Raw genomic sequence first — 24,402 nt, 5'->3', positions numbered from 1 at the left:
TGCGGACTCAAGGGTCCCAGGTTTGATTCCGGTCAAGGGCATGTACCTTGGTTGTGGTCACACACCCAGTAGGGAGTGTGCAGGAGGCAACTGATTGATGTTTCTCTTTCTTCGATGTTTCTAACTCTCTATCCCTCTCCCTCCCTCTCTGTAAAAAATCAATAAAATATATATTTAAAAATTTTTTTAAAAAATTAAAATGATGTACAGCTAGGCCAGCATGGCTCAGTGGTTGAGTGTCAACCTATGAACCAGGGGGTTTGATTCCTGGTCAGCGCAGATGCTCGGATTGTGAGCTCAATCCCCACTGTGGGGCGTGCAGAAGACAACCAATCAATGAGTCTCTCTCATCATTGACGTTTCTATCTCTCTCTCCCTCTTCCTTCCTCTCAGAAATCAATATATATATACAGTGCAATTTTTTGACTAGGAAATACAATTATCTAGAGATTAAAACCCTGATGCCTAATTTATTCTATATGTTATGAATGTTTCCTCTGGGGGCTTTTTTTACATGCTCACACATTGGTAAGTAGAAACTGAAACAGTGGAATATTAAATAGCTCTTCTGGCATGGCTTGGAAAGGCAGCTGGGGTAAAACCACCACCATGTTGGCTTTATGGAGTTCTAAGATGGGCAGACATAAAGATCTCTTTTTTTTTCATGAAAAGAACATATGCCCCCTATTATAGTCATACTTGATGTTTTGTTCCAGAAAGAACAGTGACATGAAAAAGTCAGAAAAGTAAATTGATAGTTGTAAAGATGACAATGAATTCACTCCCAATTGTATTTGGATGTACTATATATAATACAACACCCCCTAGAACATTTTGTTTCATTTTTGTAAAAAAGCAACAGAATTATATATTCTACCAGTATTTGTCACCCTCTACAAAACAGGGGCCAGCTTATTTTAATCAAATGTTGGTTCATTTATCCACCATGTCAAATTGCAGATAATCCAATCCCTTGTTTTAAGTAACTGGCCTCAATTCCAATAGATGCATACCAATATATCCAAGGAATAGAAAGTAAGGGTTCTTGCCTGAAAGAGGTAGCATCATGCATTATTGCCTGTGAATTATCAATATTATCAGATTTAAAGCTCAGTAACAATTGTAATTTTCTACAATCAAAAACCAGCTTTAGTTTTTGCTCCCCCCAGGAAACAAAAACTGATTTATTGCTGGCCAGGGGTCCTAGTTCACCAGAAATGTGGCCCAGACAGAAATGATTAATGTTTCCTTCCAAATTAATTTCAAGCTGTCTAACTTAGCTATTTTCATTTTCCCCTAAGTAAACACCAGAACTGAAATTTCTATTAGAAGCAGCAATAACCCAGTCTTGCTTTAGGATATGCTGTTTCCTCTCCATTCTACATACACTATCCTTTAACTTAACATGTTTTTCTTTTTTTTAAAGGATATAACCTTTTAGTAGTCACTCACTCAATATGAAACACTGTATTGAGAACAAGAGAAAGATTCCCTTGAGCCATATGATCTTAGTAATCTTAACATGTGCACACGTGAGGTAGGAAACATTATTCTAGAATGAATCAAAGTCGGCCTTGTCCAGAGAGAACTCTTGATTCAAATAATTAAAAGGGTGACTTTGTAAAGCAAGAGGTATGGATGAACAAAAATGATAAGAAAGAAGTCAAGTTTCAAGGGCATCATTTGTCATGGTATCTTGTTTTCTATGCATCCATTTCAGTATACATCTGCGTTGACACACGATGCAATATTAGTCATAGCAGAAGCTTTCCGCTATCTGAGGAGGCAGCGAGTGGATGTGTCCCGGAGAGGCAGTGCTGGAGACTGCTTAGCAAATCCTGCTGTGCCCTGGAGTCAAGGAATTGATATCGAGAGAGCTCTGAAAATGGTAATGACCACAAAGGATTATTGGGGTGGGGAAACTTATAAAGACACAAAAAAATGAGACCTCAATCTTGAGAAAATACATACTAACAGGAATAGGATCAGAGTCCATAGAATGTCAGAGTGTGCAGAAAGCTAAGCATGTATATTTATTCATCAAAATCTAGAAATCCAAAACTAGAAGTTTCTCCCTTGAAGCTTGAAAAATGGCAAATTTGGGACAAATGAATATTTAGTTCTGTGCCACACCATAGGTATTAAATCAAACTCAGTACTGTCAAAAGTTGTGGGCTGGCATTATAAATGACTTCAAAATATTCAAACTTTGCAGAAATATGTTACTGAGGGGAACTGAGATATGAAGCTCATACCTTCCAGGTACACCATTGCAAAGGACAACATCCTCTGTCTCACCAGACAAATGTTTAGCCTGGATGGACTTTGGACTACATCAGTGTGGTAGTATTTCTGTTGCCAAAAGAAGCTTTATACTATTCTACATGGTGAAACACGGGAATATGACCCATTTCCAGGACTACTTAAGAGGCTTTCCCCAATGCCCCCTCCCCCCCAAAAAAAAGACTAAATAAAAATACAAGAAATCAATGGATAGACCGTCAAATAGGTCACTTGTTTTTGGTATGTACAGGGTAGGAGGTCATTTAAGGCTTCAAGTAGTGTCCTTTGAACAGATTCCATTATTTACACTAGGACCAGTATCACCCACTCATTGCAGTTTTCCAAGTAAGAGCTCTTCTCTGAATATTTTGATTTATGCTACATGTGCCTACATGCATTAAAATGAGCCTTTGAGAGTACAAGACTTTCTTATTTCTACTTAATTGTCTTGACGTTTGACACATCCAAATAAACAAAGAGAGAGGCAATGGTTGGATAATTCTGTGCACAACCCAGCAACAAAGATTTTATAATGGCCTCATAACACATAATTTTGTGTAGTTGGCTCTCACTGCTGCCTTAAATTTGCCAAGTTGGAAGCATTCAATCAAAAGGGGTTAGTAGCCCCTGTGTCTTTCTCCAAGAAAGAGATATGACTCATTCTTTCATCATGCATATTTTTATGTCATTATGTCAGTTCCCTAACAAATGCCCTAAGTGTCATTTTATGGAGGTAGCACAGCACAATTCTGAAGAGCAGTTAATTAAATTCAACCTTCATAGCAGTTACAAGATTTGTATTGTCAGGTGAAACATAATGATGAGTGAAATATAAAACTCACTCAGAGTGAATCAAAAAGAGTTTTCAGCAACGAAACCTCAAGGGGCAAGTTCCAGCATCTCCAATTGACTCCCCACTTATGACACAAACAACTATATTCCCCAAATAGAAAACAGGCTACCAGAATGAAGAACAAGAAATTAACTTGATTAATAAAAAAGATTAATTATACTATTGCACAAATAATTCCTACATGTCTAACTCACTGATAAAGTTCAAGCTATAAGCCAGGTGAGTAACCTTTCTCCCCAGGCCCTAATGATCAAACACTCAACCAAAAGAATTTGTCTAGCTGGCTCTCTTTGATTATCTCTTTCTACAGGCCAGCCTCTTCCTATTTCTCCAGAGGCTGGAAAGTATCAACCTTTTTCAATAGTGGATGATCCCTCGTGATAAATGCTCAGTAAAACTCCACTATTCAGAGGGACTTCAAGGGAGAATGATCTGAAATACTAAAAGGTTTTATTGTATTAAAAGAAATCTCATTTTATTTGGGTTAATTAAAAGTGAGAATGTGTGATGTAAAAACATCCCTCATTGTGACTAGTGCATAGTTGTTGCTCAATAAATCAGTCACTTCCTTCACAGAAATCTGGTAAAAGCATTGCCTGATAGAGGTTCCTCTGGGGCCTGTTTTAGTGAATAAATAAGCACACTATTCATTCAGTAAATATTTATTGAGCACTAACAACCATGTATCAGGCTCCAAGTTAGTATGCAAACATGAAATAAGATGAGGGGAGCTCACATTTAAATAGTTAATGTGTAAACAAATGCTTTTTAAGAACTTAAAGCCACTTGCAAATTGCATAATCATTCTCCTCACAATTGACATAGTAAAAAGATCTGCCTAAGCCCAGTCTACTGAAATATGTCACAATGTTAAGTCATTGAGATTTGTCCACTTGTTCAGTAAACATTTACTGGGCACCTGCTCTATCCCATTTGAGCTGAGAACACAGAAAAAGAATGTCTCTCATCTTGAGATGCTCCCAACATAGTAGGTATGGAAATACATAGATGATTAAAATGCTATTTTAAGTTTTACAGAGGTTACAGTGGGAACCCAGAAGAGAAATACCTAATATAGACTGAGATAGGGGTGGGAAGAATTAAAGAAAAGACCCATGATAGGATGATGGGAAACTGTCACTTACATTCACATCCTTAAAAATAGACTTCTCTCTGAGTGGGAGTCCATTTCTACTTCTGCTCATCAAAAGTTCTAATCATGGGGTATGAAATCTATCGGACATACCTAGATTGTTGTCCAATTTGTATATCATGTTTAAATAGGCTGGGTATTTAGAAATATACAATTTTAATGAGACTTGAAAAGTTTGCTATTTTCAGTAATGGAGAATTTCCTTAATAAGTTCCTATGCCAGTGTCTCTGTCCTGCCTATATCCTCTCCTAGAATTCAATGTTCAAAATAGACTGTAAAGAACCATTCATAGATCACAGAATGCACCAGATTCACTCTACTACATAAGCAATTTCTATCTCAACAAAGGACCCTTTCTTTAATTTGAAGTGTGACATCACCCTCTCTGTAAGCCTAAGCTGACAATAGTGCTTAAGTTTGTTGGGTCAGTAGGACAATCGCCATGTCTTCAGGAAGTCATTTTGGGGCATTTCTCCTTCAATAAGAATTCCAGTTTCCTATTGGTGGTGAACAAGTCCCCTTCACTTTAAAACTATGATCCCTAATATTTGCCATCAATTTTCCCTTCTGCAGCACAAGCCTAATAGTACTTCTGATGTGCTTAACAGCATGTCACTTAAGACAAATAAGTGATGAAAAAGTATTCCAGTCCTGGCTGGTATGGCTCAGTGGTAGAGCATCAACCTGAGCATTGAAGAGTTTCTGGGTTCGATTCCCAGTCAAGGGCTTGTACCTGGGTTTGCAGGTTCATTCCCCACCCCGGTCAAGGTGCATGCAGGAAGCAACCAATCGATGTGTCTCTTTCACATCAATGTTTCTCTCTCTCTCTCTCTCTCTCTCTCTCTCTCTCTCTCTCTCTCTCTCTCCCTTCCTCCTTCCCTCCCTCCCTCCTTATCTCTCACCCCCTTCCACTTTCTCTAAAAATCAACAGAAAAATATCCTCAGGTGAGAATTAACAAAAAATAATGACAAGAAAAAGTATTCCATTATTTCTTCCTAAGAAAATGAGACATATCCTTTTCCTTTAAAGCAAATTCCTTAACCCTTACTCACCAAATGATAAATTCAAGGGTATAACAATATTGACATATCTACAGAGGGTCTTCATGTAGTATCACTGAACTGTAAAGTAAGGAAATCTCTCCATCCAGCAGAGATAGTCTCTTATTAGTTAGTGCATAATACTGGGCCCAAATCCAGAAAAAATTGTGGCACAGGTGAATCTGCATTTGGCATCCCAAATAGGTTTCCAGACTGTTCCAGTATCTCTAGCTTTCTTATCTAGTATTTCATAGTCCTGATTCCTTAGACTTAACCAATCTCATCAGTGTAAAGATTATCCCTCCATGGCCTAGCTCTCTCCTACCTATCTATAGCTGGGCATAAATTAAATAAGAGGAAAAACTCACCTTGTTACCATGGCAGCTGGTAAATATGTAACCCTCTCAAGAAATGGAACTAAATTCACTTTGATTAATAATAATTATCAATATACCTGGCATGTATTGCAATGCTTACTACATGTCAGCCACTGTTCTAAACATTACATATGTATAACTCATTTGATCCTCCCAACAACTCAAAAAGGTAGGTACTTCTAGGATTTCACATTTTACAGACTAGGGCATTGACGTAAAAATGTATTAAGGACATACAGTTGATAAGTGATGAAACTAGAATATGAATTCAGGAGCTCTAGAGCCCTGTTATGAAACCAGTTTATGTTTAGATATTGGGAATACTAAGATAAGCCATAGCCCCAAAGGAACTTACAGTTTAGAAAAAGCATTATCCTTGTTAGGACTACTCTTCAGGCTACTCCTTTAAGAAGAGACTAATGGAAATTTCAGGCCCCTGAAAAAGTAGTGATAGGGCCCTCACTGTATCATCTAGGTAACTGCCTATCACACCTACTCAAAGCTTCATAATTACAAGGTATATCTAGAAGATACTGGGGAGAAAAATGAAGATCTGTCTAGACATGATCTGGTGGAAAAATGGCTCAATGATTCAAGGTAAAAGTTCTCCAAGACTCCAAGATCTGTCAGCAGACCTCATCCCAGGGACCTAGAAGGCAACAATGTGGTGCTCTTTTAAAGTTTTATATTTTCCTTTATACCAGGTGCAAGTACAGGGAATGACTGGAAACATCCAATTTGACACTTATGGACGTAGAACAAATTATACTATCGATGTGTATGAAATGAAAGTCACTGGTTCTCGAAAAGTAAGTAACCAAAACCCATATGTAAAGAAAATGTCTTTTTGAAAGGTGACAGCACCCAGATGCAAGAAAACAGGTCTTAGAAAACATACAAAAAGCAAATTCCTACATATCATTTCTGCCTTTTTATTCAGCGAAGAGTGTAGATATGATACAGAGTTGTCTTGTGAACAGTGTTCCATCTACACAGTTTAAAAGGAGTATTTCCCTCTGTGTCTGGTTCTGTTTGACTCAACGTTATTAACAGCTTCCTACAATAAAGGAAAGGAGTCACAAATTTTACAGCATGTTTTTAGTTGAACAGAGGCTGTCAAGGTACATACAGTTTTAGCAAAAGAACTGGAAAGTAGTTATCAGTTTGCTTTGTCAACTTACCCACCAAAAGGACTTGGACAAAGAATCTTTCTCTAGAGCTAAATGTTATAATGACCACTTGGCTTCTATCACACTAATAGTTGAGTTTGGCATTAAGTGGAGATTTAGTAACCATCTGATAAAACCTGAGAACATAAAATATCTTGTGTCATTTCTACAGTATACTCACTGGTTTCCTGCCCCCACACCCCAGCTTTCCTACAGTTCAAAGCATTTTTCTGCTATATTAGTTTAAAGAAAAAGAAGGCTTATCATCTTACATGGGCTAAATTATTTTACAAAATGTCAGTAATGGTGATGTGGGCATAGGAACCCCCAGGATGAAGGATCAGCATATCCATGTGTGTGTTGGTGTTGGGGTCCTGGTGAGGGTGGAAGACAGAGGAAGACAGGACAGCATCTGTTACCAGTGGGAGAGGTCTTTGTCCCCACCAATTGCTTGTGGGGGTGGATTTTTTGCCATATCCTGAGAAAAAGAATTTTCTGAGACTCACACGGGAGGATGTGGTATTATAGAAAGCTTTATTTCTATGGAATTAAACGCTTGAGTTTCAACTGCCCCATTTCCCATTGTTCAACCAAGGAAGAAGTGTAGCTGGAGCTTTAGCAGAGCTAGAATCAGAGGCAGTGTCCAAAGTTTCCTTTCTATATTGGAGCAGTGTCCAATCCAGCATCAGGCTAGCTTAGCTTGTTTTTCTCACTGCAGTCCATTAGTCCACTATGTGTGGGGTCCACATGGCCCTGGGTCATACCAGCAAGTGCAAGAGAGCCAAGTGTTTATGGGACAATGTATTCCCAGATTTTCATGGGCTTGAAGTGCCCTGCCCACTCTGGTTAATGATTTCTGTCCCCTGTGGCATCTTTCCTATGGCACCCCAACTTCACTGTGCATGTGCCCATCTTCCCCTTTGTCCATTCCCTTCCCCCAGTAAGCCTCAAGGAATGGGTTGATGGTTCCTGGGGGAGTGTGAAATTGCAGTTTCCTGGTGAAGCTGCCCACATGTCCCTTTTGCTCATTTCCTTTTTAAAAAATATTTTTATTGATTTCAGAGAGGAAGGGAGAGAGGGAGAGATGGACAGAAACATCAATGATGAGAGAGAATCATTGATCGGCTGCCTCCCGCACGCGCCCCCCCACGGGGGACCGAGCCCGCAACCCAGACATGTGCCCTTGACTAGAACCAAACCCGGGACCCCTCAGTCCCCAGGCCAACGCTCTATCCACTGAGCCAAACCAGCCAGGACACTCATTTCCTATTATTAATACCTAGCTAATCACAATGGTATCAAAGCAACTAAAAAATTTTTCATTCCACAATAGCACTTTAATTTCACGTGCTTTTTGAGTGAAAAGTGGGCAACCAGGTCAAATGTCTGTTCTTTCTAGGCTGGCTACTGGAATGAGTATGAAAGGTTTGTGCCTTTCTCGGATCAGCAAATCAGTAATGACAGTGCATCCTCAGAGAACCGGACCATAGTGGTGACTACCATTCTGGTAAGTCTGAACAGATGGTAGGTGAGCTTTTTATACATGAAGACTTCTGCTTTCTGAAAAGCATTATTCAGCCAGTAGGAAAGACCTCAAGTTCAAGCAGTGGAAAATTCCAACAGGTCATTTTAGGAACCTCTCAAAGTATCCCGACATTATGAACTGAATGTCATGTTTAAAATTAAAATAATGGGAATTTAAGATATTATTCTCCTCTTTACCCCCTCCTTTCACTATAGGTCCAATGCTTCATCTGGACTTAAAATCTAATTCTTCATTGTGGGGGAAACAGCATTATGTAGAGGAAACTAGATTATGGTTCTTATATTAGGTCCAGTCTACTACTGGTAAACTAGTAAACTTGTGCTTAATTGTATGTCACAATTTCTCTGAGCCTCAGGTTGTGCTTTTTTTAATTTATTGGATGAACATAATAATAATCTCCTACCTCTGTCATAAGACCAATTCAAGGCAATATTCACTATGTAAAGCTTTTCTGAATAATTCAAAGCACTATTTAAAGGTGATATAGTATTCTCATTTAGTTTTAAAATATGTTTCTAAAAGCTGGTATGTTTTCCTACTGACTAAAGTACAAACCTGAGTTCAAAATGAGTATGCCAGTAGGTTTGAAATTGTAATTAATTGAATAGAGATTTGCCTGGAGTTAACCTTTCATTTAAACATACATATCAAATACTTACTTAGTCATAGGTACTATACTAGGCTCTGAGACTATAAAAATGAATAAACCACAGACCCTGACCCCTGGGCTGTCTATAGTTCCTACCTGGTAGATCCCAAGAAGACAAAAGCAGTTCATCTTCATGTAACTAAGGAAAATACTCTGACCAGGTTGAGTAAATCAAAGACTTTATAAGTAGAAACTGGTCTCTCTTTCAAACTCTCAAAAATAATTTAAATCTTTCTCTACTTCCTTAAATCATTAGTTATAGACTCCAAGAAATATGTAGCCCAATGAATAGGCTTATTGACGCTCTTCTGTTTATTAAGCAAAAAAAAAAAATTTTAAAGGCTCTTTTTTACAAACCAAAGTGCAATAACCATGGTGGGGAGGGGCATCTTCATGATTACGTTTATCTTCTCTTAGAAAAATGTGTAGGAGTAATCATTTGATCTTCTTTCTGGTCCCAAAGGAATCACCATATGTAATGTATAAGAAGAACCATGAGCAACTGGAAGGAAATGAGCGATATGAAGGCTATTGTGTAGACTTAGCTTATGAAATAGCCAAACATGTAAGGATCAAGTACAAATTATCCATTGTCGCCGACGGGAAATATGGTGCAAGGGATCCGGAGACTAAAATATGGAATGGCATGGTTGGGGAACTTGTCTATGGGGTAAGTTCTTTTCAACTCTATTTTCATTTACTTCTATGCTTTCCAATTAACAAAGATAGAGGATTTAATTCTCAAGTGCAATGCTTATCCAATTATATAGTTTTCATATGGTCTGTAAAAAAATGGTTTTCTACAGTTGAATTCTGTAAAAGGAGCTTATCAATAGTATCCTTTGGGCAACAGGATTATATTACTAAAAGGAAAGTAGAATTGGGAAAATCTATTTGGCAACATTAAGTACAGTCTGCCCTCTATTGAAAATCTGTTCCTTCTGTGTTCCCTGTCTCAGGCAACAGAATCACTACCCACGTAGTTGCCTAAGCAACCTGATCTCTTTTCTCATTGTTCCTCTCATATCTATTCAATCGCTGTATCCTATAAATTCTACTCTTATGTCTCTCAAATCTAGACACACTCTTCATTCCCATCATCATCAACTTAGTTAAGATTCTTACCATTTGTCGCTCATTTAACTGGTTTCCCTGCCTCTGCTCTTATCCTGGCAAATCAGCTCTCCACATTATTATAATTTCCCACTTTAAAAATCAGGATAAAATTCAAATTCCTTAGCATAGCAAATAAGGCACTTTATAATCTGGCACCTGCCTACCTCTCTAGCTTCATCTTGTACTCTTTCCCATTCACACTCAATGTTCCAGCTACAGTGAAGTATTTGTTGTTCCCTGAAGGTGCCCAGCTCTCACTTAGAGCATTCCTGGAAGTATCTTTGTCTGTCTTAGCCAGCTAACATCATCTACCAGTCCTCCAGAACTCAGAGGTATCAACTCTTTAAGGACGTTTCCCTAAACCCATTTACCTACCTGCAGTCTGGTTAGGTGCTCCTGCTTTTTTCTTCCTTAGAGTATTTTTTGAACTTGTATTATAATTATCTATTTACAAGTTCAGCTGCCCCACCTAGATGAGCCTGGCACATAATGTAAGTTCAACAAATACTTGTTGAATAAATTAATGAATGAACAGAATGGTTCTGCCAAGGACTTGCCCATGGGCCAAGTACAAAAGAATTATACTGATAATTAGGGCTTTTAAAAAGGGTACAGCAGTGTCTTTAGAGCTCCTCTGTGGCTTTGCTTGAAAAGATTTTGGCCTCTGATTAGGAATATCAGATCTTGGGCTGCCTAGTGTAGCATATGGAGAAAAGTAGAACTGGTCATTATAGCCCACTGGATGAACGAGTTACTGGAGAACTAACCCAAGTGCAGGTGGTGGCAGCAAAGGTTTAATTTAACAAGAAAGGATTGTTTGCAATGACCAGTCTCTGTCTAGATAATCGGTTAGGGGAACACAGAGGATTCTAGGGGGTGAATATACTGAGAAATAGCTTTCAAGAAGCAAATGTTGCCTGGCTGGTGTGGCTCAGTGGTTGAGCATCAACTTATGAACCAGGAGGTCACGGTTCGATTCCCGGTCAGGGCACATACCTGGGTTATGGGCTCAATCTCTAGTGTGGAGCATGTAAGAGGCAGCCAATCAATGACTGTCATCATTTATGTTTCTATCTTTCTCTACCTCTTCCTCTCTGTAATCTATACTAATAATAGAGGAATATGCAAATTGTCCAGGACACTGTCACAGTAACAACCAAACAGCAGGTTGTGTGGTGCAACAAGGCCGGCGAGGGGGTTAGTGAGGGACAACCAAATGACTGAACAGCAGGCTGAGTGGGGTAACCAGGCCAGCAGGGGGGTTAGTGAGGGACGACCAAACAACTGAACAGCAGGCTCTGTGGGGCGACCAGGTCTGCAGGGGGATTAGTGAGGGATGACCAAACAACTGGGGGGCAGGAGTCAGGGGTGACCAGACCGGCGGGTGGGGGCAGTTGGGGGTGAACAGGCCAGTAAGAGGTCAGTTATGGGCAATCAGGCCAGCAGAGGGGGGCAGTTGGGGGCAACTTGGCTGGTGGGGGGGCAGCAAGGGGTGACCAGGCCAGCAGGGGGGGCAGTAAGGGGTGACCAGGCCGGCAGGGGGGGCAGTTGGGGGTGACCAGGCTGGCGGGGGGGCATTAAGGGGCGACCAAGCTGGCAGGGGGGCAGTAAGGGGTGATCAGACTGGCAGGCAGAAGCAGTTAGGGGTGATCAGGCTGGCAGGGAGGGGCAGTTAGGGGCAATCAGGCAGGCAGGCAGGTGAGCAGTTAGGAGCCAGTAGTCCTGGATTGTGAGAGGAATGTCCGACTGCCCCTGAGGGGTCCTGGATTGGAGAGGGTGCAGGCTGGGCTGAGGGGATCCTCCCCCCGTGCACGAATTTCATGCACCGGCCTCTAGTAAAAATATATTTTTTTAAAAGAAGAAGCAAACATCCAGGTTACCTATTGGACTGAAAGTTCAGGATAAGGACTCTAATGCTTGAATATGGAAATCAGCAAGAATATAGTGTAGCTATTCAATCATAAGATAGAACTTGAGTCATTAATAAGTTTTTGGAACAGGTCCTCTGGAACAAGAACAAAGGCAGAAGCTAATTTCTAAAAATAAGGGCACAGAAAGGGAATTAAGGCTTAAAATGAGACTGGACCTCAAGTATAAAAATTAGGGCACTATCCTCCAGTCAGGCAAGCAGCAAAGCAGTTTGAACCTTAGCCCCCAGCTATGGAGCTGGAGCCAATTATCTCCTGTCTTGGGTAAAGCTTAGTCCTGGGAACTGGGGCAGGGCTGAGTTGTAGATGAGATTCAAGTGAACCCAGTTATAGAAAAGAGAATAACTTCTAATGCCAGAGAGAGGGAGTTGAACAAGGGACATAATACCTATCATACTTTCCAAGGACCCTGAGAAGCTCTGAATTGTCTTGACATTAAGAACAAGCTTTAAGCTCTTATTTTACAAGTTGGTGATCAAGTCTTCACTTCCCTGTCCCTCTTTTTCCAAACACTCAGGGTCCAAAAGGTCCTGTATTGCTCACAGCTCTTCAGTGCTCTTACTCACTTTTTGCTCTAATGAATAAATGCCTGGAATGCAGTTATGCCCAGCCAATATTCATTAAATTGAGTTCATGGTACTCATCTTGTAGTGACCCAATGATTTGAACCCAGATCTCTGATTATGAAGTTGTTCTTCAACCATTGCCCTATACTGCCAAAGTGTTGTTTCAGACCCATCCTATCCTAAAAGATAGTTGAGATTTACTGCAAAAGCCCTTGGTGCCTTAGCCATTCTGAGAAGAGTGTTTGGCCACAGAAGCATGGCAAGAAATTTAGTGTCAGTTTCTACTGGGCCAGAGTAGAACTGACATGAACTCTCCCAGCCCATCATGACTCAATAGCCAGAGCTCTCTAGTTTCTCAAAAGAAAACCTGCCACATTCTGTAAATAGCTCAGTGCCCTCCTGGCATTGCAGGACATTAGACACAGTGATGTAGATCAAGGCAGATTTCCTGACACTGTTCAGACAAAGACCAGCTTTCTCACTGGATTTTGATCTCTCTTCTGGCATGTCCTCTGTACTGAACCCACTTAATCTCCACATTGTTTTCCTATTTCCAATTTGTGTATGTGTGACTGAGGAAGCTTGAGAATTAGAGAGTTCCTTATTTGTTTAGTAATCCATCTCTCTACTGCTGAATAGGTTAAAATTCCCCTGGAGAAATCTTCCCATTTTTTCCTTCCAATTCTTTTTATTGAAGAAAAAGCAATATAGCTAAGGAAGATGCTTATAGAAATGGTCTCTTCTCTCCCATGACCTAGAACAAGTTTCTGATGCTTTCTGGGATTATAACACAAGGTTATTCCAGGGAACTGACAGCAAACCAATCCATTTGAGTAGAGTGCCAAATTTTACTTTCCTCTAAAACCTGTGGCTATAAAAAATGGATGTTTTTGTCATGTTTGGAGTGAAAGCTCTCTGTTAGGGAAGATGATGATCTCATAAGCTAAATGTGTCTTCATCTTCATTTAGAAATTTTAATCATTCAGCATGAGGGAGTATTCAACTTCTCTGTCATTGGGAGAAATGGAGAAAAGTTAAAACACAGGCATTTGTTTCTGGCAGGCCTGTCTCCTTTTGTGGCTTGCAAGCTACTTAAGAAAAAGAAGGGCAGAAAATCCCCAGTAACTTCCCTAAGTGCTTAATAAGCAAAAGGACAAAGAACATAGAACTATTTCTTGAAATGAACATGAAAACTTTACAGATAGGCACTGCTTTATCTTAGGGTATTTTCTCTTATACTTTAAGTCTGTAAAACAGATCAGATTTTTTTAAAATGAAGAAAGATGGAAGAAAAAAGCATTGCAAGAGATTTCTGCCGTAAGTCTCAAGAAAGAGTCAAAATGAATTTTTAGTAAAGAAGAAATAATCCAATCAGCCTCTTTACCAATGATTTCTAAATGGTCCTTTTTTCCTTTAAAGAAAATCAAGTCGAGATTGATATTGGGGCACCTTGTATCACTAAGAAGTCTATTTTTGAAACAAATGTCAGTAGGACACAGTGTGCCCCATTGTGTAAGCTCTTCAGAACATTATGGACTTGAAACTGTCCACCTGCTTTTAGCAGTTTTGATTTCAAACTGTATGTCTATAACATTGCCACATGGTAATTGTCTCCAGCTCAAATGACTTACAGAACCACAAGTTTTTATGGCTCCCAAATAGCATGTGTTTTAAAAGTATGTTTGAAAATATTTTGTTGCTGGCATTGTTCTTAGGCATCCTTTAGCCTACCTTTTCATTCACTTTACAGATAAATATGAGGACTAGCTAGGACTGGACATTAGAACTTCCTATTGAGTAAACCAGGAAACTATGACTTGATGTAGGAGAGGAATGACAGTAAAAGTGTCAGGGATTGTGATAAGGAAAAAAAAAGCACACACCTTGGCAGAACCTGGACTACATAATTCCGGTTTCATGACTCCTAGTTCAGTTTACTAAGCTTGTGAAACTATGGAAAGATTGGTGTTATATCAGATATAACATCTCCACCTGCCTTCAAGGGGTTTGCAATCTAGTTGGATTATAAGATGTTTCCATCCAAGATTTAATGCTACTTATCTGTGGCCTCCAAGACAATATACATCTTTAGTTATCACTGAAATATTTGAAAACCCAATGAAGACAGCTGGGAGTTTTCTGCCCTTTGAGAACAGATATCATCTAACACAAAAAGAGAGTTTGAAAAAGGGCTGGAAGAAAATTGAGGTCTAATTTACAAAAGAACACCTCCCAGTGAGCAACTGCCATGTTCCTTATGTTTCTAGAACTTAGAACTAAGGATAAAGGCAGGGGGTAGGAGGGCAGTTAGTTGCCTTGATGAAAGACACACACACTACTGCCCAGATTGGTACCTCTGGCTTAAAATACAGCAGAGCGCTTGGGAATGAAAATGGGATTGGGAACAGTTGATTCCAGGTCACATCCCTTGGGCATCCTCAGACTCTTTCACACTCCCAGGACAAATGGCAATTTTATAGATATTATTCACACTGACATTTCTCTACCTAGAAGAAATTATCTCTTAAGTTGTCACTATCCTAAGATAGATTCATTTTCCATTAAGAAAGACAGAAAGTCGATCTGTCCTTCCAGCTAAAAGACAGAGAAGCAAAGGGGCAGTAACAGATGCCAAATCTTCTCCTTTATTCTTCAGGTGATTACACTAGGCTTTGGCAGAAGGGCTGATGGTTTGATAAAAGTGCCCCTTTCTTTCAAATGATGCATATGAACTCCAGGAAGGAGCATTAATGTCACATGGAAGTCTGCCACTCTGAGCAGAGAGAGTGGGGAAATATTTCCAACCAAATTTAATCTCACAAGGCCTTTACTCTGATCCAGGGACACTCCCTAACCAATAGATCCAGACTGGGACATCTGTTCTGAATAAAGAAATGAGGAGATCCCGTTGTGACACTGCTTGTTATTGCACAGATTTAAATAGGCCACATTCCTTTCTCCAGATCTTAACAATTGCTGACAGTAAAATCCCATACAGTACAGCCAATAATGCAATTTACATCCTGTCCCCAACATGCAGCAATTATATTTCTATTGTCTAGCTTGATTCTGCACCACTCCTTTTCCAACACGCTTAAAATTTCCAAAGGAAATATCTGCCAAAGGCCACTAGAACCTCCTGGTTGATATAGGGATAAGACAGATCATATCTACTTCTTCTCTCGGATAACATAATATCTTCTTATGCATTACACCCCAGTATATTATCCACCTCCTTTCTCCCATCCTCTTTGCTTTCAGAAAGTGCTTTAAAATGGTGGCTGACAAGCTCCTGCTCATGTGTAGTCTCCAGGTGGGTTCCAACAGTTGTATCAGATAATCAGGTGAAACTACTTTTAAGCTATAAAATAAGCCTTCTGGCTCAAAAAGAAAGTTAATGACAATAAAACTGCCATTTCTGTCTCAAACCTGTCAGACTCTTAAGTGCATCATCCCTACACATATGAGTTTGTTGGGTTTCAAGTTTTATGACGTTTACAGCTTTGGCAACCCACCTATGAAAAGGATTATAAACTCCCTCAAGCTAAACCCCCTCCAATAATGCAGTTTCTTCTGTTTTGCCACTGGTACTTGGAAAAATCAAACCTAATTTGGCATGTTTACTGAGCCCACACAGCCACTCTTAAGCCGCTTGATTAAAATCCGTTAAGTAGTCAAGATGTAAGCAAAAGCATTAGCAAACTCTTACCCTGAGCTTTTTTCATTTGCTGGGTTTTGTCCACCACCTGGAATACCCTCATACCTCCTACTTACCCACCTACATTTCTGAAAATTGCCTGCCTACTGCTAGCACAGGCAGAGCCTTGAGGACAAAGACAACTGGACTGGTTCCGTATACCACAAGAAAAGCACTTCACTGAGTCAGAAGTTCACCTACTTCCTAGCCCCATGGATAATTACGCTCCCAGCCATAACTGACTTTCTTAAGGATCAGAGACCAGGAAAGGAATTTGGGGAATTGCTTTTTTCACTTTTTCATCAAAGTTGGCCTCCTAAACTTTAACTTGCCTTGGCAGTGACCTTCCCCCTCATCTGCATGCTATGGCAGTCCCAGGAGAGTTAAATTGGTATTTTCTGACACTAGTTAGTTATCTGCTCTCGCCATTTCCTTAATAATTATGTGGATTTCTCCACAGGTATTATGCCAAGCAGATCCTGAGCTCCGAAATAATCAACTATCAGAACTTCCTTTTCATATGAAGGAGGAAATGATGGTGGCAGAGGGCAAGGGCTTCTCCAAGGCTAACTATGAGCTGATATGACAGTTCTGCTACTTTTGTCTCACTAAGCATACACGAGGTGGAAGGGGTTGCCAAGCCCCCTACAGAGCTGGATGTCCTTGAGGCTTGATCAGTAACTTCTTCCCCTTCTATTGGTTTAGCCTTCTTCCACCTGCTTTTTGTTTTTCCTTTGTTTGTTTTTTGTCTGTAATTGTATTTTTATTTTTCAATTACAGTTGACATAAAATATTAATTAGTTTCAAGTGTACAATGTAGTGATTAGACATTTATATAACTTATGAATTGATCACCCAATAAGTTTAGTACCCAACCAACATGTAATAGGTCGTTTTTAAGGTTCAGCATGGAAGTTTGAAATTTGGAGCCAGGTCCACATCAGTTAGGCTTAATTGAGCACAGATTTAATGCTGTTTTTTATTGAGGGAGTGCCATCCAAAAAAGAAACTCCACCTTCTTTGAAAAAGCTCCTTAGAAAGAAACAATTCAGCAAAGGTAGAAAAGTTAGGCTGAGGGAAAAAGGCAAGTGCTTGAGGGAAGCAGGTTTTTCCTATTGTCTTATGTCAAAAGTGCTTCAAACTAGGAATGGCTTCTTCGGTAATCTGTTCTTCTGTTACATGTTCCTGGGAACCAGATGAGAAGTCTCACTTTGTCTATCTGGCCACCTCTTGTTAGCATTTAACTGTGCTTATCATCTGGTGGGTGTTTCAGTTACTGAGTTAGTTGTGTGTGTTTTCTCTTAAAAGGTATCAAGATTTTCAAACTCCTTTCTTTACCTGTTTAAAAAAAGAGCCTAATTCCCCTAAATTCAGTCCAAAGTGATTTTATCACACAATGTCCCTTATTTCTTCCTTTCAAAACAAATAAATGGCAATTTCTCTTAGAACTATCAATTATTTAGACTTGAAAGATCAAAAACTAGTTAAATTAAGTAACTAAATTCAAATGAGATCAAATGGGAAATGAAACCAGCAGGGTATTTTCATATTCTAAGCAGGAGGCAGAAATATGTTGGCAGAGACAGAAGGTGGCTTTCTCTGTGTATTATCTTGGCATGACAAGGCTCTTTCTAGCTGATTCAGACTACCTTTTCCAAAAAATCCCACTAGTTTTCTGGCCAATTTCATTCTTCTTAGTAGCTTTTGTTTCTATAACAAGGTCTGGCCCCGGCAAAGGGTAAAATAGATAAAAATTGTCTTTGGCTCCCCTCCAGTTAGAAATGTAGACCTAGTGATTCAGGAAATAAGCTGCAATGAGAGGAGAGCTGAAGCCACAGATAATAACACTGAGAGAAGTAAGTGAAGGACAAAACCTTAAAGGGGTCTTGCTTATTCCACAAGTCGTCATCAATTATCTCCTAAGCCAGACCCTGTGAGTAGAATCTGGGGGTGCAATGCTACACCTCCTTTGAGAGAGCAGAACTAAGAAGAAAAAAACAGAGAAGGAACATTCAGAGAGGTAGGAGGAGAACCCACTGCCTTCAGGATCAAAGAGCCACTGGAAGAGTGAATACAGACATACCACTTTTTATTGGGCTTCGCTTTATTGCACTTCACAGATGTTGCATTTTTTTACAAATTGAAGGCAACACCCTCTACCAGCAAAAATATTAGGACTCCTTTTATTGTGATACTTACTTTAGTAGAGTGGTCTGGGACTGAACCCATGATATCTCCAAAGTATGTCTATATAGTGCAAAAGGCCAGTGGTGTCACATGAGCTGTTGATGTCTGAAGGAAGGTCTTTGAATTTGGTAACCAAGTATATAGTTCAAGAAGCAATTTCAGTAAATTGGAGGGAATGAAAGTTTGATCAAAGGTGTATAAGGGCAAAGTGGTTTTAAAATCAAGAGATAGTAAAGGTATATTTTTTCAAGAAGATTGGTGATGATGGGGAGAGATGTATGATTAAGAGGGTATCAGGATCAAAAGAGGTGGGAGGAATGGCTTTTGTTTCATTTTTGTTTATCAGTAAACAGAATCACGTGAGTACAATTTTAAGTGAACAGATCAATAGATGGTTTTGAAATTACAGCAAGCATTAGAATCACAAAAGGGCCAGCTAAGCCCCACCCCCAGAATTTTAAATTCCAAACATTTGGGGTGGTGCCTAAGAAATGACATTTCTAACAAATTCCCAGGTGAATCTGATGCTACTAGTGCAGGGAACCAAACATTTAGATCCATTGGAATAGATCAAAAAGGAAAAATAAGTAAAAGAATAAATGGAGCTGAGTTTTAAGACAAGACAAAATATGGTATGTAAGGAATAAGCAGACTAAATCTTAGGAAAAAGTACATTTTCTATCAGATGGGAATGATATAAGGGATGGATGAAGATACAGCAATATGTGGAGAAAGAGAAGAAGGACATTGAGGTGATAAAGCTCATATCGGATGGTTTCCATCTTCTCAGTAAAGAAAGAGGAGAAAGAGGCAAGATCATGCAGGGAGGGTAGGACTGTAAGGATTAGGGACTGGGGAAAGTTTAGAATAAGCATTATTTACAGATTTAGAAGAGCATCAACTTTAGGGTGATAGATGATGGCATTGATTTTAGAAATGGTGAGTTTGAGATGGTAGTGAGCCATCAGGGATTTGCTCAGCAGGCTGTTGGCTTCAATAAATGCTTACTTTCTGCAGCTTCCACTATAGGATATACTCCATGAGGGTAAGGTTTTTTGTCTGTTTTGTCTGCCTTATCCCTAGCACCACGAATAGAGTGCTTAACACAGAATAGACACTCAAACATACATTGGAATGAACCTGAGAGAGGTTGGTTATTGTACATGAAAGTAGTATATAGTAGAAACCTTCAGGTATCTATGCAGTTAGAACATTATGGTGGTTAAGAGAGTGAATTCTGGAATCTGAAGACCAGGGATCTAATCCCAGTCTCGTAGTGCCTCAGTTTCTTCCCTTCAAACATGGGGAATGATCGTGTATAGACTGCAAGGTTGCTGTGAGAATTAAATTTTATATATATAATTTATATAATTTATATATAAATATAATATATATATGGTACCTAACACAGTGCCTCACACAGATTAAGCACTGAATAAATGTTAGTTGGCTCTTTATTATCTACATTACTTATGAAATTATTTAAGGAGTGTTTCTTTACCAGGTTGAGTCAACATATGTAATTCAAGGTAGTAAAACATCATTTCTTAGAAAACAAACTCTATTTCAGACTTCATCATTCTCCCCCTACCTCCCCACTGGTAGGGATATTGAGGCATAACTCTATTTAATATAGAATAGATGATCATCAAAATTGGTGTTTTCACTTCATATCTGATATACCATCCTTGGTCAGAAGCACTTTTCTAGGTATGCATTTTAAGGCATGCCTCCAGACTAAAATCTACTACTATTGTGTGCACTGCTGGTGGGAATGCAGACTGGTGCAGCCACTGTGGAGAACAGTATGGAGTTTCCTCAAAAAACTAAAAATGGAACTCCCATTTGACCCAGTGATCCACTTCTAGGAATATATCCCAAGAAACTAAAAACACCAATTAGAAAGGATATATGCACCCCTATGTTCATAGCAGCACAATTCACCATAGCTAAGATTTGGAAACAGCCTAAGTGCCCATCAGTAGAAGAATGGATTAGAAAACTGTGGTACATCTATACAATGGAATACTATGCTGCGGTAAAAAAAGGAGGAGTTCTTACATTTGCAACAGCATGGATGGAACTGGAGAGCATTATGCTAAGTGAAATAAGCCAGTCAGAGAAAGATAAATACCACATGATCTCACTCATTTATGGAATATAATGAACAACATAAACTGATGAACAAAAACAGAGCCAGAGACATAGAAGCATCGAACAGACCGTCAAACCTCAGAGGGAAGGTAGGGGAGGGTGGGGGTAAGGGGGGAGAGATCAACCAAAGGACTTATATGCATGCATATAGGCCTAACCAATGGACACAGAGAACAGGGGGGTGAGGGCATGAGTGGGGGGGGGTGGGGGGGAATGGGTTAAGGACACATATGTAATAACTTAATAAATAAAAACATAAAAATAAATAAATTAATTAATTAAATTAAAATAAAAAATGGGATCAATATAAAAGCATTGCCTGCCTTTACCTGAGGTAATTATGTAGTGTACTACTAACACATTATTTTATTGATGTAATACATGTGAGTGCTACACTGATATTTATCATTATAAATAATGGCTTACTATACTAGTATAGGGTAATATGTGTTCTAATAACTATTTTACCCTTGTGATTACCCACACAGAATTATTTCATGTTTGCATATATCATATTTAATAATAAACAACTTATATTTTAGTCATTTATGGTTTCTTTACTTAGGATCTGTTGCAATGATAGATACAGAAATAGAAAATTGAGTCACTGCTTTCAAAGAACCTATCTATAATAATCTATAATAATAAAAGCATAATATGCTAATTAGACTGGACAGCCTAACTACCTTCTGGAAGTCATTCCAGACGTCCTTCCAGACGACCTTCCGGATGAAGCCGTGGCAGCAGGGGCCGAAGCAGAGGTGGTTAGGAGCGATCAGGCAGTTAGGGGCAATCAGGCAAGCAGGCCAGTGATTAGGGGCAATCAGGTAGGCAGGCAGGGGGGTTAGGGGCGATCAAGCAGGCAGGTAGGCAAGCGGTTAGGAGCCAGCGGTCCCGGATTGCGAGAGGGATGTCCAACTGCCAGTTTAGGCCTGATTCCGGCAGTCGGACACCCCCTGAGGGGTCCTGGATTGTGAGAGGGTGCAGGCCAGGCTGAGAGACCCTCCTCCCCCATGCATGAATTTCATGCACCAGGCCTCTAGTGTTTTAGTAAACATACTCTTCAAAAATAATTCAAGGATAATAGCAAACACTCAAGTACCATAGTCCTGAGTATTGTAGTCCTATGTCACACCTCATGGTGGCAGTGGGGGGGGGGCACATATAACAAATATGGACTATTATACTCATCCCACAAGAATTTCCAGTCAAATAAGCCAGTCAGAGAAAGATAAGTATCACATAATCTCGCTTATATGTGGAATCTAATGAACAAAATAAACTGATGAACAAAATAGATCTAGAGACATTGAAGCATGCAACAGACTGATGTATTTTAGAGGGAAAGGGATGGTGGGAAAAGATTAACTGAAGAACTTATATGCATAACCCATGGACAGACAATGGTGCAGTGAAGGCCTCAGAAGGGGGTGGGAGCAGGCTGGAGAGGGTTTATGGGGGCGGGGGGGAGGGGACAACTGTATACTTTCAACAATAAAGATAAGTTTAAAAAATAAAAAGAATTTCCAGTCAAGTGATGGAAATAAAACATAAGAGCATGGAAATTAAAATAAGAAAACAAGTGTTAAGCAGTGATATGTCACAAGAGAATATATAAGATGCTTTGCAAAGTAGCAACAACAACAAAAATAGGAAAAAAATTGAGTCAGTTACCCTAAGCCAATATGCCTCAGGACAAAAGGCCAGCCAGTGTCATTTTCTTAACTGACCATCAAGATAAAAGTATTTTAGAACCCACTGAATGCTACTACTTTTCTAACCAAAGCACTTACCAATCAATTGCTTATCTACACTAATAAAAGACAAACATGCAAATTGACCATACCTTCGCTACACCTTAAGCCACGCCCACCAGCCAATCAGAGTGACTATATGCAAATTAACCCAACCAAGATGGCGGCCAGCAGCCATGGAGCTGGAGCAAGCAGGAGGCTTGGTTGCCCCAGTGATGGAGGAAGCCAAGCTTCCCACCTGCCACGGCCGCCTCTGAGCTCCACTCAAGGCAACAAAGTTTCAATTATAGAAGGTAAATAAATCCCAGAATAAAAAAATAAAATAAAAAAAAGAGAGGCTGGGAGCTTCCGTTGCCGGGAGGCTTGGCCAGCCTGAAAATGGCCCTCAGCCCCTCACCCAGACTGGCCAGGCACCCCAGTGGGGAGTCCCCACCCTAAAGGGGGTGTGGTCAGCCTGAAAACAGCCATCAGCCCCTCACCCAGGCTGGCCAGGCACCCCAGCGGGACCCCCACCCTGATCCGGGACACCCTTCAGGGCAAACCAGCTGGCCCCCACCCGTGCACCAGGCCTCTAACCTATATAATAAAAGGGTAATATGCAAATTGACCCTAACAGCAGAACAACTGGGAATGACTGGTCACTATGACACACACTGACCACCAGGGGGCAGATGCTCAATGCAGGAGCTATCCCCTGGTGGTCAGTGCACTCCCACAGGGGGAGCTCTGATCAGCCACAAGCCAGGATGATGACTGCCAGCACAGCGATGGTGGTGGGAGCCTCTTCCGCCTCCTCAGCAGCACTAAGGATGTCCGACTGCAGCTTAGGTCTGCTCCCTGCTGGTAGGTGGACATCCCCCGAGGGCTGCCAGGCTGCCAGAGGGATGTCTGACTGCCAGCTTGGGACCGATCCCCCAGGGAGTGGGCCTAAGCCAGCAGGTGGACATCCTCTGAGGGGTCCCAGACCGCAAGAGGGCATAGGCCGGGCTGAGGGACCCTCCCCCCCGAGTGCACAAATTTTTGTGCACCGGGCTTCTAGTAGTAATATAAGACTTTATATTTACAGCAAACAGGTATATTAAAGTGGCAAATGACTGATGAAAATACTGTCTCTAAACTTTTTTAAATTTTTTTTTCTAGAGGGCTGATATAGCTGTTGCTCCACTCACTATAACGCTGGTCCGTGAAGAAGTCATCGATTTCTCAAAGCCATTTATGAGCCTGGGAATCTCCATCATGATAAAGAAGCCTCAGAAATCAAAACCAGGAGTATTCTCATTTCTGGATCCCTTGGCTTATGAAATCTGGATGTGCATTGTCTTCGCTTACATTGGTGTCAGTGTAGTTCTTTTCCTAGTCAGCAGATTCAGTCCTTATGAATGGCACTTGGAAGACAACAATGAAGAACCTCGTGACCCACAAAGCCCTCCTGATCCTCCAAATGAATTTGGGATATTCAACAGTCTTTGGTTTTCCTTGGGTGCCTTTATGCAGCAAGGATGTGATATTTCTCCAAGGTCAGTTTCCATGTCATACCCAATACCTCCTTGCATTTTATGGCCATGATCCATTCATGTACATCTCAAGTCCAGATTTCCTTCATTGAACATTCCATCCAATGACAAATTATCATCAAGCCCTTTTGTTTGCTTGTGTCCATGAAGTGAGTGTGTTATTGGTGTTGCTTTGAATGTCTTTCGTGCATTTTTATGGTATAGTATATTCATATACATTATAGCAAACATTTGAACTCTGGATAAAAGCAACATTGCCAACTCATATTAATTTTATTCAGATAAAGCTAATACTAAATCTTTGTAATAGCAAAGAGAAATAGTTTCCTCATTGAGTTAAAACATTTTCTCATTTATAGAGAGATTAGATCTAGCAAAAATTTGAAAGAAGATAGAACTCTTCTTTAAAACCCT

General features: G+C 40.1%; 1 protein-coding gene across 4 annotated transcripts in view; it reads left to right on the top strand.

Annotated features, from left to right (window-relative positions):
• The window catches only part of GRIA3 (glutamate ionotropic receptor AMPA type subunit 3), a 325,805-nt gene that overhangs the window by 229,479 nt on the left and 71,924 nt on the right, over positions 1-24,402 (top strand). For all 4 annotated transcript variants that reach the window (XR_001348947.2, XM_006082142.3, XM_023758256.1 and 1 more), the window contains exons 7-11: positions 1,721-1,888; positions 6,413-6,517; positions 8,277-8,384; positions 9,536-9,742; positions 23,615-23,991. Coding sequence is in view for 3 of the 4 variants with exons in the window: in XM_006082142.3 (XP_006082204.1) it covers positions 1,721-1,888; positions 6,413-6,517; positions 8,277-8,384; positions 9,536-9,742; positions 23,615-23,991 (965 nt within the window). In the remaining variant the exon portion in view is untranslated. The remainder of the gene's footprint in view (positions 1-1,720; positions 1,889-6,412; positions 6,518-8,276; positions 8,385-9,535; positions 9,743-23,614; positions 23,992-24,402) is intronic.

The sequence above is a fragment of the Myotis lucifugus genome, unplaced genomic scaffold (genome assembly GCF_000147115.1).
Source record: "Myotis lucifugus unplaced genomic scaffold, Myoluc2.0 scaffold_2, whole genome shotgun sequence".
NCBI lineage: Eukaryota > Metazoa > Chordata > Mammalia > Chiroptera > Vespertilionidae > Myotis > Myotis lucifugus.
The sequence above is the reverse complement of the archived record's forward strand: the minus strand, read 5'-3'. Positions and strand labels throughout refer to the sequence as shown.